Here is a 16,412-nt window from a genome sequence, read left to right as displayed (position 1 = left end):
CGTAAAGTTAGCCCAATTTTTTTGCATAATCTGAAAGATGAAGTTACGCCGAGTAAATATATACCTAACATGTCGCGCTTCGAAATTGCACATGCTCGTGGAATGATGCCAAACTTCGGTACTTAAAAATCTCCATAGGCGACGCTTTAAATTTCTTTACTGGTTACATGTTTTGAGTTAGAGGAGGTCTAGGGCTAGAATTATTGCTCTCGCTCTAACGTTCGCGACGATACCTCACATGTGTGGTTTGAACACCATTTTCATATGTGGGCGGGTCTTACGTATGCGTTCGCTTCTGCGTGCGAGCACACAGGGACAGGGGCACTTTAAAATATATATATATATATATATATATATATATATATATATATATATATATATATATATATATATATATATATATATATTATTGTTAATTTTACTTCTTTTTTTTACATTGACACTTTAAAAAAAATAATAATAATTTGATCACTTTTATTCCTATTACAAGGAATGTAAACATCCCTTGTAATAGGAATATGCATGACAGGACCTCTTTACAGTGAGATGTGTGGTCAATAAGACCCCATATCTTACCGCTAGGCTGGGAAGGCTAAAAAAAAAATAAAAAATAAAAATCACCGATTCACAGCCGAAGCGGCGCCGTTTTTTTGAATGCAGAGGCCGGACGTGACGTCATAACATTGCGCCCGGCCTCCGACAATCAGAGACGCCGGAATTCTCTGTGATCTGCATCCGGGGGCCGGCGGTTCCTGTCACCGACTCACCGATCGCACAGGTGAGCCGGTAGAAGCACCGGAGGGCGGCGGGAGAGGAAATAGGAAATCCCATAGGAAATCGCCGGCTGAAAATGCCAATATCTGAATGAAGCTTCAGGCATCATTCAGATATAGCCCCACAAAGCCCAGGACGTCATATGATGTCCTCTGGGCGCCAAGTGGTTAATAAGGCATCTATATAGCTCAACGCGTTTCATGGATACCTCCAATCATCAGGAGCAGGTGCAGTATCATGGTCTATAAAGGATATATAGAATAAGTTTAGGTGCTAGCCAAAGGTACAGGCAGGGAAGAAGAGTAAAACTCATAGTAATAATAATAATAATCATAAATATACATCATGGACTTAGGATGGTAGCCTAGACCCATAGGTTATGGTTTTGTTATATGTACATGTACATGGTTGTTTGTGTCTGGTGGTTTCTTAATCATCATTGTGTCATTTTTTTACTTTTTGCTATCCATGCCATGTGCTGTTATGCTAGTTTATGATGTTTATTTATTATATAATGTGTTTATGTTATGCCATTATGTATACAAGATGACACAATGTTAGATATTTTTCATTTGCCAGCCACTCCACGTTCACATGGCCAACTTGGCCGCATACTTCATACAAAGTCCCAAATCTTTTCCCCAAGCCACCACGGCTTCACAACATTTCTGGGTGGGTTGGACAGTGTGTCCCTCACTGGCTGCTAGGGTTCCTCTTGCCAACAATTATATTATTACATTAGAGTGGAAGCATCAAAAGCAGTGTTATACAGATCTCTTTAAGACTCGCTACCCACTTTTTTTTTTTACAAAGCAGCAGTGGTCACTTTTAGCCCTTCGCTTCTCCATCACAACATTATATTAATACATTAACTACAGTAAAAGTAATACTTCTAAAAGACACAATATAATATTCATCGATCCCCCTTACACTAGCAGAAACTGCATAAACTCATTTGTTTTGCATCAACCCACAATAGATGGTTAACATTAATGTGTCGTCCTAAAAAAAAAACACATTTTTCAATTTAAGATTATACATTTTCTCTCGGGAGTTGCTAAATACCATTTTAACATATTGATTGAAGAGTATAGATGTCAGTACTACCCATAAATTACTTACAACTATTTTTCAGAGATCAGAACTAATGACAGTGACCTTCCATACTTCTTCCAGATAAAGAGCTTGCATGACTTGTTTAAAAGCAAAGTAATAAAATTAAGGCTGTGTTACAGCAAATGAAGTTTACATGTACTAAATATTAATTATGAAGCAATGACGCAGAAAGCGACTGATTACATTGCCATTTTGTGCTCGGTGGTGAATACATCAATTTTCTGCTAGAGATGGGAGCTTTTGTCAAAGAGCTTTGCATGAAATTACATTGTTCCCAAGAAATAAACATTGGTAAAATAATAGAGATATTCTGACTGAGTCTCTACCTGCGGTATTACTTTTCCTGACATAGCCGTTTTTACTCTGAACCTGTTTCCGGACCCAAAATGTCAGGCAATCACATAGCATAGGGCACTAATGACAAAAGGAACTTTTATATGAAACAGAAGTGAACACAGCAAAAGCACAGCATCTTTTATCGCAGTTGGGCAGAAAGCGGACGCCCGACGCCATAGGAGGAGCACACAGTCAGATAATCACAGCAGATGGAAATAGAGCATTATTATTATTACCAACATTTATTTCAGGCACAATGTCATTTTTTGCCAAACCTAAAAACGACTATATATTAAACAGCTCTTTATGACCCGTATCTTATTACACACCAAAACAGTTATTAGACACCATGGGCTCTTTTAGAAGGATGACAGTAAAACAGGCACCTGATCTGTGGTTTTGCCCCGGCCACCCAATCCGAATTGTAACAATACAGCCAGACAGGGCTGTATACATGACACTATGCTTTTCTTCACATCATTATTTATTTTTTTAACACAAGGTAGGCAACGGAGCATTTCAAACGCACCCATTAAAGTGGTTGTAAAGGCTGAAGGTTCTTTAACTACATTCTATGCATAAAGGTAAAAAACTTCTGTGCCAGAGGATTTCCCATGGCTCCCTTATAGTTACCTGAGCCCATCTCGATCCAGTGATGTGCACAAGAGCAGCAGCACTCCTGGCTCTGTCCTTCTTTACTGGGCAGATAGATGGCAACAGGAGCCATTGGCTCCATATGGTGTCAATCAAACTCTGCGATAGGGGAGTAGGGAGGTGGAGCAAAGCCGCACCATCTGGGTCAATTGACGTGGACAGGGTGCCGCGGGAGCGAACCCCCCCCCCCCCACGAGAGTCCCACAGAAAGCGGCTCTCTATGAGGGCACTCGCCGAAGAGGAGGAGCGAGAAGTGCCATTTTTAGTACTCACAAGTTTTTTTTACAATGCAAATGTGCTAGAAACTTCGGTAGAGCAAAAAGAGCAGAGTAGATCAAGGAGAACTAGAGACCGGTGTGGTGAATATCTATGGTACACCACCTTTTGCTGTCCTCTAACTTTTGAAAAATGTTGTGGATGTCTTTGCTGGTTCTCAAATTTAAAATACTGATCTACAAAAATCTGCTGTATTATAATTTTGCCAATTAAACTTTGTATCTTAACAAATTAAAGGCTTGCAACACACATAATATTTAGTGAACAATATGTGTGTCACCCATGTGCTCTAATATATTGACATATGCAATTGACATATAATATAAAAAGTCCCAATACAATAAGTCCAATGCAAAATTCAGCCAAATGCCTCAGAAAATCTTGATGTCTTATTCCAAAGTGATAGTAAATTCCTTCACCAAGATAAGTTTTTACATCTTCACCCGAGGTGCTCAGAATATAAAATGCGCTTAACAACTGGAGATGACTTCTTTAATTAAAAAGATAGTCACATAGAGCTATTGCAGGATTGTGCCTGCACACATATGGGGAAAAACTGGATCTGGAATGATAGCCTCATACTCGGAATGTAGCCGGGAACAGAAAACAAAAAGGTGCCCATAGCGTGATATCGTTTATTTAAAAATAGAACATATAAAAATAGCCAGATGGCCTCTTACATTTAAAAGTGCCCTCCCGGCACTGGGGCTGCAGGCGTGTCTGATATTGAAGGGGTCCCATTCGATCAGGCTTTCCAGCCGCGACAAGTTACTCCCTCCGGTTCGAATGTCTTCACAGTGGCCGGGAATGGAAGTATACACGTGACCAGGTATTGCCGCTGACGTAGGTTTCGTAGTGTTTACGTCATCAGGGCGCATACCTGGTCACAAAGGATAGTAGAGACCTTATAGTAGAACTAGATATTAGATAAATCATGGATAATCAGCCAAACACACTCACCAACCTAGACAACGAGTGCAGCATGCAGCAAATGGTGCAAGGTGGGCTGGGAGCACCATTTGTGCACGCTGCACTCGTTGTCTAGGTTGGTGAGTGTGTTTGGCTGATTATCCATGATTTATCTAATATCTATATTATTTTGATTTATTTATATTGGCTTACTATATAACATTAAAACCCTCTAATATTCCCCAGGAATTCTGCTGCATCTGCTCCTGACGAGTGGACATATCCATGAAACGCGTAGAGCTATATCTGATGCTACAGTTACATCTCATATGGAATTCCACTTACCTACTTATTACGTATTGCTATATATTATTTGGTGGATCTACCTAGGTTCATATGCGGGTGCCGAGCATGTTGCCTTTGGCAATTTATTGCCATATTATTTTCTACAATTATCTTTTATATACCCAATATTGCAATCATATGCTGCTATGTATATATCTTTTCATCATGTGAAGGTTTTGTGCATGTAAATTATGTATATACGAAATATTTTATTTACTGTCCTTAGACTCATGTTACAATATTTATTTATTTTTACCTCCACTACTCTATTGCTTCATTTAAAGTCCCAATTACCCTCTTGATTTTACCCAATACCGGGATGGAGGCACTTAACTGTGCTTCATCCAAAGTCCCAACCTCCCCCCTTTTTTGCATAGAACAAAAAACATAGTTGTAGAAGTTCTCCTATTTCATTCATTTGCCAATAAAAAGGGAAGAACATCCCTCCCAGGGAGTTTTCCCAGTTGTATACGACATTCATTATATAAGCCACCATTTCACTCATTCCAAGCTGTACATTTAAGGACTGATCCTACATGGGATACCCTTATGGACTTTACAGGTTACTAACCACGTGTAGTGGCCCATTATATCACCCTCAGCTGGGTTAATTTTACATAACAGCCTAAAGAATCCATCACATTGTTTGCCACACGGGGTCGACACTGTCCACATGTGGTCTGGATTTTTGCCTATCCATGAGATCTCTTAATGGACTTTGAACAACATCTAACATTTCAAACCAGTCCTAGAACATAAGGATCCCCACTTTAAAAGGAATCTTCAATAATATCCAGCCATGAGCTATATAATACCACTTTACAATATGGAGGGAGCAATGTTAAATGCGTTTTGATCTGGTTGATACAGATTGTACCCCCCACTGGGGCAAATACATTTATGAACATGTGCGAATACGCTTGTTTTTCTTTGATTTTCCTTTCTTTTGGGAGAAAGGGTTGTTTATACAACTTCCCTGCAATTGCTATGGATGTGTGTGTTTAATTGACCAAATATGATATTAGAAATAGTGGGTTTTGTATTGTTTAGATAATTATGTTAAAGGAGTTGTAAAGGTAAATGTTTTTTCACCTTAATGCATCCTATGCATTAAGGTGAAAAACATCCGGCGGTACCGCCCCCGAACCCCCGTTTTACTTACCTGACCCCTCGAAAGTCCCGCGCGCGTCCACGTGATCCTCTTTGGTTCCCAGCCTGGCCGTTGATTGGCTAGGCTGGACAGATTGATAGCAGCACAGGCATTGGCTGGCGCTGCTGTCAATCACAGCGAATGACGCGGCGCGCCGGGGGGCGGGGCCGAGTGATAGTCGGCGGCTATGCCCGCGCTGTATCACAGGAGCACACTCGCAAAAGCTTTCCATCATGCAAGCTCGCTTGAAGGTGGAAAGCTTTTGCAAAGAGGAGCCGAGACAGCCGCCGAGGGACCCCAGAAGACAGGGTTAGGGGACACACTGTGCAAAACGAGCTGCACAGTGGAGGTGAGTATAACATGTTTGCCTTTAGTGTTCCTTTAAAAAAAGCTATCTTCTATATTTCTATGTGTGTCAGATCACTGGGTTACTTTACAATTACTTATGGATACAGCACTTAGTGTGTCCCTTTTTCCTTCTTCAATCTCACCTGTAGCACTGTATAACACTAACCAATATTTCTTCCTACTCTTTGCTCTCATGGTAACCTAATGGATGAGCTTGCACTAAAGATTCATTACTGAATATTAGTAGGGGGATAAACCATTACAGAACAGGATGCTTGCCAGCCCATTTTGCTCTGGTTCCCATAGTAGCTGTATGGTGAGCTACTAATGTAGAAACTCTTTTGGCTATACAGACACAATTATAATGATGTGCTCAGTTTGCACACCTGTTTTTTTTTTACTAGTTTCTTCATTACAACAGCTAAGATTTAGCAATAAACTGGCTATTATTTTTCTTCTTTAGAGCTATATTATACTTTTTGCTTGATGCTAGATCTGGTCTTTTTATTTTATTGCAATTTAGCATCCAGGAAACTATAAGGCCTCTTACACCTGATACTTCTGTTTGAACATCTTTTTCAGAGGTTTTTTTTTTTTAATGTATTTTTACGAATATATGTGCTTGCGTAATTTTCACGCAAATTTGCGCACATTTCCGTGTGTGCGTAGAAGCTTGTTCTTGTAGCAACAATTTCAATGGCCAAATCTGTAAATTTGTGCGCACGAAAGCGTGAATGCAGCACACATTTGCGTGCAAGAGGTGTAAATTACTGACCAAAAATGCAGATTTCTCAAAAAAAATTGTAACTGAAGAATACACCATGCTTGTTTACACACCTGTGTGCATAGGTACATTACAATGAATGGGCTGTATTTTAGCGCAGTAAATAAATAAGCTGTACCAAGCATTTTCAATCCGCAGTGGGCAAGAGGCCTAAAAAGAGAACATTGGCCTTACCTTTACATGGGTTTAAAATGGATTTAAAATTTGATTAAAATATGCCTTTGCTTAGTACTGTATGGCAAGCAATTTTCCAGGAGATCCCTCTCCGCAGTGAAAAGGTAGTTAAAGGGATCCAGCTCAGCCTTCTGGGCTAAAGTCCAAATACAAAACAGTACCTTGTCAGACAAACATTTGTGCAAGCACCAAAGCACTGTCAGCACGAGACATAGGCCAAAATCAATGCCAGTGTGCTTAAATCAAGCACATGAATTACCAGTACAATGTATTGTAATTTACAAAGATTACCATAGAGGACAGCAATCATATCTGAAAAAAAGATTTAAGAGAGTCTTTCGAAAAAAAAAAAAAAGAAGATTTGACAATTACTGTACAAACTTCTACTAAAAAAAACAACAAAAAAAACGCACTTAAACAAAATCTTATGTGCCTCTTACAAAAAGAAAAATTTTAACTAAATTTAAAGCAAAAAAATGACTAAATCTGAAGACCCAGCCAAGGAAAATAGGAATAAGTCAGGCAACGGCTAATAGCCAAAGCACACAATTCTGCTTTAATTTAAAACAGTTGCACACACTTGCTGTCCATCATGTATTGCAAAAGGATTTAGCCAAAGATTTTATTATACAGTGCCAATGAAAAAATCTGGCAATATTACTACACACGGAAGCTTTATGGGCAAACATTACCTGCTGCTCTATACAGTATCTTGGGTTCAAAGAAAATACATGGGTCTTTATCCTCAATGCAGGAAAGTAGCAAGCCTTTTGCTTGGATTGGACTTCTGGGTATGACAACCTGCAGTATACAGAACAGTATTACATCAATACATATGCCAAATAGTGTAGAGGCCAATATAATAAATGGACAACATTTGTTCAGACTTGATGTAAGCTACACATGCCGTTTTAATTTCTTGATGTTCTGAGACTTTAAGCGAACTTGTGTGCCATTTAAAGTTGGGAAACTACCAGCAAAACTGAGGCACAGAAATACAGAGGTGCTAGCAAATGCACTCAATTAGGTTGTAAAGTTCCTTGCTTTTGGGCTCCCAGGGACCTCTGCAACTTAAAGTGTATTAAACCAAAAAGATGTGGTGACTGCATTGGTTTTCTTTTTTAAGCATTTATTTAATTTTAACCTGGTGATTTAGTGTTTTTTTCCCCCCAATTTCATTTAACAGATCAAGTTGTCCACCAAAAGTAGCAGTTAGAGGACTGAAACAAAAACAATTTAACACTGAAAGGGGTGTTTAAAACTATCAGTTTTTATTCATTAATGTAAAGCTTGTATTCCAGTTGTTACTGCTTAATAAGTGGTACCGGAGTTCAGCTTTAAATTATTAGTCACTTTTGTAAAGTCCATCTAACACTACCCTCTCTACTGATTGACAATGCTGCTGTCTGAGGGGGGCGATGTTGCTCCTCCAAAAGATACAGTGGAGGAGATAATGTAGCCACCCTAAAGACAGGAGCGGTGTTACTGGCCGGTCACAAGTAAGAAATAAAAAAATTGGAAAAACACTCAACAGCCACCACATTCAACAATTAGAATGTCGCAATGGGTAAAATTTTTGTTTTGGAGCCTAGTTACACTTTAAGGGCTCTTTACATTTGTGGTTTAAGATAATTAACTATAGGTGGTTAAGCTGCAGGTTTACTTTCCCCATTAACCTAAGAAAGATTAAAAAGTTAATTTTAGTGCACAAAAAAACACAATAGATTACCCAATTGTGGTTATATATAAAAAAAAAAAAAAAAAAAAAAATAGATGAGGTTGTACCGAGGAAATACAGTAGATACCAAACATGTCAAACATTCAACTTAAATCTACCGTATTTATCGGCGTATACCGCGCACTATTTTGCCCTGAAAATCAGGGCAAAATCGTGGGTGCGCGATATACGCCGATACCCGCTTTCACGCGACGAGTTTGAATACTGCGCCGACATATACCGAGCGCAGTACACTCGTGTATAGTCGGGCAGTCTCGGCTAAACTCGCGCTCACGTCCTGTACGTCCAGGACGTCAGCGCGAGCATTGCCGACTATACTGCGCTCGGTATATGCCGGCACAGTATTCAAACTCGGCGCGGGAAACGAGCGAAGAGGACGCCGGACCCGACGAAGAGGACACCCGAAGCCGCAGACGGACGCCGGACCCAGCGAGGCCGCCGTGCAAGACACCAAACTAAGTACAAAAATCTTTTTTTCACAGGATTTTCGGGGCAACTTTAGGGGTGCGCGCTATACGCGGGAGCACGCTATACCCCAATAAATACGGTAATCTAAAAAAAGAAAAAACAAATGTAGTCACCACATCTAAGGATTGGTAAGCTTCAACATGTTTAAATGAGTGCATAAAAGTAAAAGGTGGTAAAAGGCCTTCTTAGTCTTCAGAGCCTTAGGTGATGACTAAACCTACTCATTCCCCTTTTGCCCATACCCTACTTTTGGTTCAAATTTGATGCAGGGCTTCGCTGACCAATTCTGAGGTCCAGGTAGTGGAAGATTGACAGTCAGGGAACTAGCATTTTCAGAAGGAAAGGTTAGCAATAGTAATCTACATATTTTTCACTGAAGGTTTTCTTAAAGCTTCAATTTCAAGTTTTAATTGTCTGTTAAAGCGACGCAGTCCCGAATCGCAAAACCTGGCCTGGGCATTTAGCTGCAAAATGGTCCGGGGCTTAAGCGGTTAATTCGCAGGGTTTGCACAGAGCAAAAGAAGTAAAACCCGTCGGATGTTCTTCTTCTTAATACTGTAATGCATCTAACCACCACAAACCAAAAACGCTATGCAACTCATTTTTAATATTCAAAGCAAACTTCCCCCATCCATCCATGTCTTCATGCTTTATTTTTGCTGGGAAATCACTTTGAAAAACACCCCTTAGCATGTCTGACTGTGGCTATCTTGGGTAAGGGCAGGTGACGTATGGACTTTCCACCAACAAATGTGGGACAGCATGCTTTAAAATAGTCCAACAATTGTGTGTTGTCAGATTACCCGATCGTGTACACAAGTCCATCACACAAAAGTCCAAAGCTCAATGCTCAACATAACACAACACAACATTAGCAGAAGGTGCCCAAAAGGTGGCGCTAAAGAGCTGAAAAAACATGTTTTGTGTTTGTTGGCCGACAACAAGTTCATGGCCAACGCCCTTCGGACAAAACTCAGAGGCTTTGTCCGCAGAAAATCCGATTGTGTGTATTGGGCTTTAGAATTCAAAATCAATGAACTTTACTGAAAACACTTTGAGGAGAACACATTGCAAGTTTGCACAGGAAAATACGTATGTTTTTATGTATGAACTGTGGCACAACAGATTAGAACCACTTAAAGCGGGAGTTCACCCATTTAAAAAAAAAAAATAAATCTCCCCTTAGCTTCCTGCTCGTTCGGTCTAGGGGAATCGGCTATTTGTATTAAAATATGTGCAGTACTTACCCGTTTTCGAGCTGCATCTTCTTCCGTCGCTTCCGGGTATGGGTCTTCGGGAGCGGGCGTTCCTTCTTGATTGACATTCTTCTGAGAGGCTTCCGACGGTCGCATCCATCGCGTCACTCGTAGCCGAAAGAAGCCGAACGTCGGTGCGGCTCTATACTGCGCCTGCGCACCGACGTTCGGCTTCTTTCGGAAAATCGTGACGCGATGGATGCGACCGTCGGAAGCCTCTCGGAAACCTGTCAATCAAGAAGGAACGCCCATTCCCGAAGCCCATACCCAGAAGCGACGGAGAGGATGCGTCTCGTAAACGGGTAAGTACTGCACATATTTTAAAATAAACAGCCGATTCCCCTAGTAATAACGAGCAGGAATCTAAGGGGGAAAAGTGCCCTCTAAGGGTGAACCCCCGCTTTAAGATCTCCATTTTGAGTACACAGTTCACATGGTTTAGAAACTGTGACAAATTTAACAGACACTTGAAGACCTTTATTCATTTGTGTTTTCCAAAAAACTATGTTCATGGAAGGAGGTTTATGATACACTTGATGGTACAAAGAACAGGAGGGTTATTAGGTGAATTTATTCATTTATATATCTTTGATTGTTGCACATTTGTGAACAGATATACAGATAATTTATGTAGCATTTACTTCCTGGAATCCACCTGCCCTTCGCTCAAGCATGCAGGCAAGAGAGTGTGTTTAGCTGGAAAAAAAAAACACTCCTCCCTCCTGAAGATTCCTGGGATGTATGACATAATTTGCCTAACCCTGAAAACCAAGAAGTAACTAAAGAAATAAAAAAATAAAAAGTTTAAAACAAGTAAATGTATTAAACCTTCCTGTCGCTAGCAACACAAGGATTCAAAATAGTCAATGTTGTTTGAGAGAGTAAAATTTTGCTTTAACCAATTGTAGACAGTGGATGTACTGCATACATAAAAAAAAAAAAAAATATATATATATATATATATATATATATATATATATATATATATATATATATATACATATATACATATATACATACATACATACATACACACACACACACACAACTTCCTGCCGGCCGTACGACTTTGTACGGCCGCAGTGTGGATGCCAATTGCCGGGAGGCCGTCTATATACGGCCTTCTGGCCTCCAGCTACTGGGGGGGGCGCGCGCGTGGCCGCCGCATCACTGAGATGCCGATGCGCGTGCCTGGCGGCCGCGATGTCCGCCAGGCACCCGCGATCGGCGGTTACAAGGACGTGGATCTGTGTGTGTGTAAACACACAGATCCATGTCCTGTCAGGGAGAGAGCACTGATCGCAGTATAAATGTGAATGGTGTCAAAAGTGTCTGATGTGTCCGCCATAATGTCGCAGTCCCAATAAAAATCGCAGATCGCCGCCATTACTAGTAAAAAAAAAAATGTCCCCTATTTTGTAGGCGCTATAACTTTTGCGCAAACCAGACGCTTATTGCGTTTTTTTCTTACCAAAAATATGTAGAAGAATACGTATCGGCCTAGACTGAGAATTTTTTTTTTTTTTTTTATAAAAATTGGGCTATTTATTAGAGCATTTGGCATGTTATTTTTTTGGGGGGCGGGGGGCAGAAACCCTCCTTTTTAGAGGGTTTCAGCTCCCACTTCCTCCCTGGACACCGCCAAAAGGAAGGTCACTTCTCCCCCTCCACGTCACAGGTCTCAGAGGATTGCTCGGCCAATCACAGTGCGCAGCGTGGCTTGCGCATGCGCAGTGCGTGCCTGGCTGTGAAGCCAGAGTTGGGCGCCCACAGTAGTGATGCCGGCGGAGAGGAAGGGGGAGACGAGCGGGGCTTCGTTGCCCTGCATCGCTGGACAGGTAAGTGTCCGATTATCAAAAGTAAGAAGCTGCAGTATTTGTAGCTGCTGACTTAATATTTTTATTTTAGCAACTCTGCTTTAAAACAATTATTAAACAACAAGGGTTAGGGAATCTTGCCCCCTAATCTCATCTGCCTGCTCAGGTAAATAAAAGCAGGTTAGCAGTTAGGGCCAGGTACTCAACACAGGGCCCGTTGTACACTCTGTATTCGTGTAAGTGAGCCTCTGTAGGGGTCTGTGGTCTGAATCTGCCCTGTGTAACAGGTTGGTGTGCAGTAGATATTCCTTTATCACCAGTCCTACCTTACAAGGATTTGTCCAACTCTTAAATAAGATCAAAGGTTTTAGTGATGTACACTGTTGGTGTGCAGGCATTTCACTGATTTTAGAACCCAAACACAATATATTTTACCTTAATGCCAGGAGCATGAGCAAAAAAAGCTTCTGGACTTTGTGAATGATAGAGTGCACCATGTCCCACACAGCCCCACGGTGCTCTTATCGTCAAGCTCCCACAATTAAAAAGATTACCAGATCTGTATCGATACTTTGCAGCTTCATTTACAATCTGCAAAAAAAAAAAAAAAATATTTCAGTAGTCAAATAAAATTGCTCACAACAAATGTAGCAGTATCATAATGCACAGGTTAACATGACAATAACTGACATTTGTCAAACAAAAACATTTTACTCAGTATTTTAAACAACATAGAAAGGTTTTATTGGTACATGGTTTTAACAAATACCTTTCGCCATTATTTATAGGATGACAAATAATGCAGAATGTGAAAAAAAAACAGGTTTTATTTTTTATGAACTGATTTTTAATACTTTTATAATAAAAGTAAATTGTATCAGACAATTATAGTATTAAGTAGAGGTACATTGAGGAGGCATATGCAGGCTAATGAGGTTTATTTTGTGAATAAACCTCCAGCCTACATTTGATAACCATGACTGGCAGTCATGGTAGTGACTATGTGATCTTATTGTGTTTTGTAGAATGTAGAATTATAGAAAAAACAATTTACACAAAACAATGGGCTCCTAGCTTCATAACCTATAGTATGGAGTAACTCAACTTTTAGTAAAGATATATTCAAGTAAACCCATCTCTGGACTTGGAGATTGCAAAGACATCCTACAAATCAAAATGGATATATACTGAACACAATGGACCAAATTAAGTAGATACCAGCCCCCCCCCCCCCCCCCCATCAAATTTTATTTAATTAAAATGTCAATCTTGAAAAATATAAACATAGCATACAAAACACACAGGACTTCAAAAATGCAAAAAGTAAACATATTAGCAGAGAATTATAATTACTAAATGAGCTCAACTACATATGACCATCAAATCCAACAAGAAAAAATAAATAAAAAGGAAAAAAAAGAAAAAACAACACACCAAAATGTATATAGACAAGAATATTTATAATTTAAATTTGCCTATTCCAATAATGGGGACATAGCCTCAATCCATTGTGACCAGATAGCAGAAAACTTCATTATTGAGTTTCTTAAAAAATGTGTGTGTTTTTCAAAAGAAATAAGGCCATTTAGGTCAAAAATCAAAATCAGATAAAAGTTGGAGGATATGGAGAGGCCCACTTAAAGTGGTAGTAAACTCTTTACTACCACTTTTACCTACAGGTAAGCCTATAATAAGGCTTACATTTAGGTATAAAGAATATCTCCTACACCTGTATGGTTTAGGAGATATTCCCCTCGCAATGTGCCACCGCGGGAGTGACGCCATCGCATCTCCAGCCAATCACAGCGCTGGAGCGGCGACACCCGGAAGACACGCCGAGGCAAAATGACATCTCGCTCAGCGTGGACCAGGTAAGTTCTGCACACCTCGTTCCAGGGTAAGTATTTCATAATGAGCTAGTATGCGGTGCATACTAGCTCATTATGCCTTTCAGATGTAAAAAAAAAAAAAAAATTGTGGCGGGTATACAACCGCTTTAAGGTCAATTTGTCTGCGGGCCAAAAAAAAAAAAAAAAAGAGCATGCAAGATGGTATTCAACATAGGGGCAGTATAAAGAGGAATCAAGGTAGCCCCATAGGCATTTAAGTGGTTCAACCAAAAAATTTACATCCAAGAACCCATTAAGCGTGCCAACCACCTCCTCCCAATATCTATGGAGTTTGGGGCACCGCTACAGAAGATGTATACCTGGATTACTACATCTGGCACAGGCTGGGTCAGATCTCTGGCCTATAGAATGCAAAAATTCAGGGGTTCTATATACCCTGCGAAGAATAAAGATCTGGGTCAATCTATGCGATGGAGAGCAAAAGGCAAGGGGGAAGGAACCAGAGGATCTCTTCCCAAACCTCAGAGATAGGACCGATATCCTGTTCCTACCCTGCTTTGGAACAGATTGGAAACCTCAATAAAAATGTATCTACATGCACTGTATATGTTACAGAAATTAGTCCCTTAGTTGACCTTGCTTGTACTATCCTATCCAAAGCAAGGGTGGGAGATAAGGACACTTCAACTGAGGGAAAATGGTGTGCAAACTTTTGTACAGGGGTAATTTCATTTGTTTGCTTGCGGTCATGTTTTGATTTTGAATTTTTCCACTCTTATGACCTGTTAAACATGAATCCCATAAGAAATAAATGTGTTTTGCCTACTCGCTCATGTTTTCTTGAACAGCTTCTCAGCAGGCATATTGTAAAATGATGGCCAAGTTGGAGGTTTCCCATCTTGGGTGGACATCATACGTGCCCACCGGATATTGCGGTCACCAAGGTGGCCTCTACCCCTTTGTTTAGTTTAGCAGCGGGGACCTAAAAGGTACACCTCCAATCCAGTCGCTTACTTCTCTCAGGACATATCTGGTCCCCAGCAACGAACATAAATAAAGGGGTTGGGTCACAAATGTGAGAACATTGACCAAATAGGTCTATATTTAGCCAATGATGTCACCTGGGTGACCACACTGCTTAGTTTACTTTAGTGGCCGGGACCCAGATGCCATTTGAAGCCAGGAAAATCTCAGGAGGAAGGACCTGCATCACTGGAGGATGCAATTGGCAACTTACATCATGGGGCATTTTTAAATTTTTTCTTTAACAAAAAAGGTTTCACCAGAAGGTGCTGGCTCCCTGACAACCAGCATATCTGAGCTGGAATTTAGCAGTAGTAGGACTAGTCTGCAGTAAAAAAAAAAAAAAAAAAAAAAAAAAGCAAATGCATGCTGTATTTAACCACCTGCCGACCGCTGCAAGCCGATATACGCCGGCACAATGGCAGCGGTGGGCAAATGGTGTACCTGTACGTCCCCTTTAATTTGTGGTCTAGTGGGCGCCCGCCGCGTACTGTGTGACCGTTTTCACGGACTATGTCCGTCGGTGTCCCGCGATTGTGGCACGTAGAGGCAGAACGGAAAAATTTAAAAAAAAAATGAAAATTAGTAATTTCCCTGTGCTGCCTAGCAACAGGATAGGGATCTACTGTGCCCTGTCATGGGGAGAAGTGATCTTTGGTCATGTTGTTGTGAGACCATCCCCCTTACAGTTAGAATCAATCCCTAGGACACACTTAACCCCTTGACCGCCCCCTAGTGTTTAACTCCTTTCCTGCCAGTGTCATTTACACAGTATTCATTGCATTTTTATAGCACTGAACGCTGTATAAATGACAATGGTCCCAAAATAGTGTCAAAAGTGTCTGCCGCAACGTCTCAGTCATGATAAAAAAATAATCACAGATCGCTGCCATTACTAATAAAAAAATAAAAATGGCATAAATCTATCCCCTATTTTGGAGACATTAAAAATTTTCCGCAAACCAATCAACATACGCTTATTGCGGTTTTTTTTACCACAAATATGTAGAAGAATACATATCGGCTTAAACTGAGAAAAAAATATAACACTGCTCTGAACTATATCCGGATAACAGATAACTGGTAACCTCGGCACACCCAGAATCCAGGCGCTCTAAGGCTCAGGATGTCCTTACAGCCAAATAGACAAAAAACTGAAGGAAGAGCCGGCACTGCTGGATATAACATCTATGATCTTTATTGTAGCATGAGAAGTTTAAAAAGGACAAGCGGACGCATTTCGGCACATGCCTAGTTCACAAGCTGTCAACGAGCTGTGAACAAGGCTTGTGCCGAAACGCGTCTGCTTGCCTTTTTTATACTGGTCATGATACAATAAAGATCACAGATGTTATATCCAGTAGTGCCGGCTCTTCCTTCAGTTTTTCACAGAG

The 16,412-nt window shown here is 40.5% G+C and overlaps 1 protein-coding gene across 1 annotated transcript in view; it reads right to left on the bottom strand.

Moving 5' to 3' along the window:
• Positions 1–16,412, bottom strand: part of BCKDHB (branched chain keto acid dehydrogenase E1 subunit beta) — a 237,392-nt gene that overhangs the window by 139,816 nt on the left and 81,164 nt on the right. Inside the window, exons 5-6 of the mRNA XM_040350008.1 lie at positions 12,581–12,736; positions 7,559–7,667 (exon numbers count right to left, since the gene is read on the bottom strand). Coding sequence (XP_040205942.1) covers positions 7,559–7,667; positions 12,581–12,736 — 265 coding nt within the window. The remainder of the gene's footprint in view (positions 1–7,558; positions 7,668–12,580; positions 12,737–16,412) is intronic.

Source organism: Rana temporaria, chromosome 4, assembly GCF_905171775.1.
Source record: "Rana temporaria chromosome 4, aRanTem1.1, whole genome shotgun sequence".
NCBI classification, from domain to species: domain Eukaryota; kingdom Metazoa; phylum Chordata; class Amphibia; order Anura; family Ranidae; genus Rana; species Rana temporaria.
The sequence above is the reverse complement of the archived record's forward strand: the minus strand, read 5'-3'. Positions and strand labels throughout refer to the sequence as shown.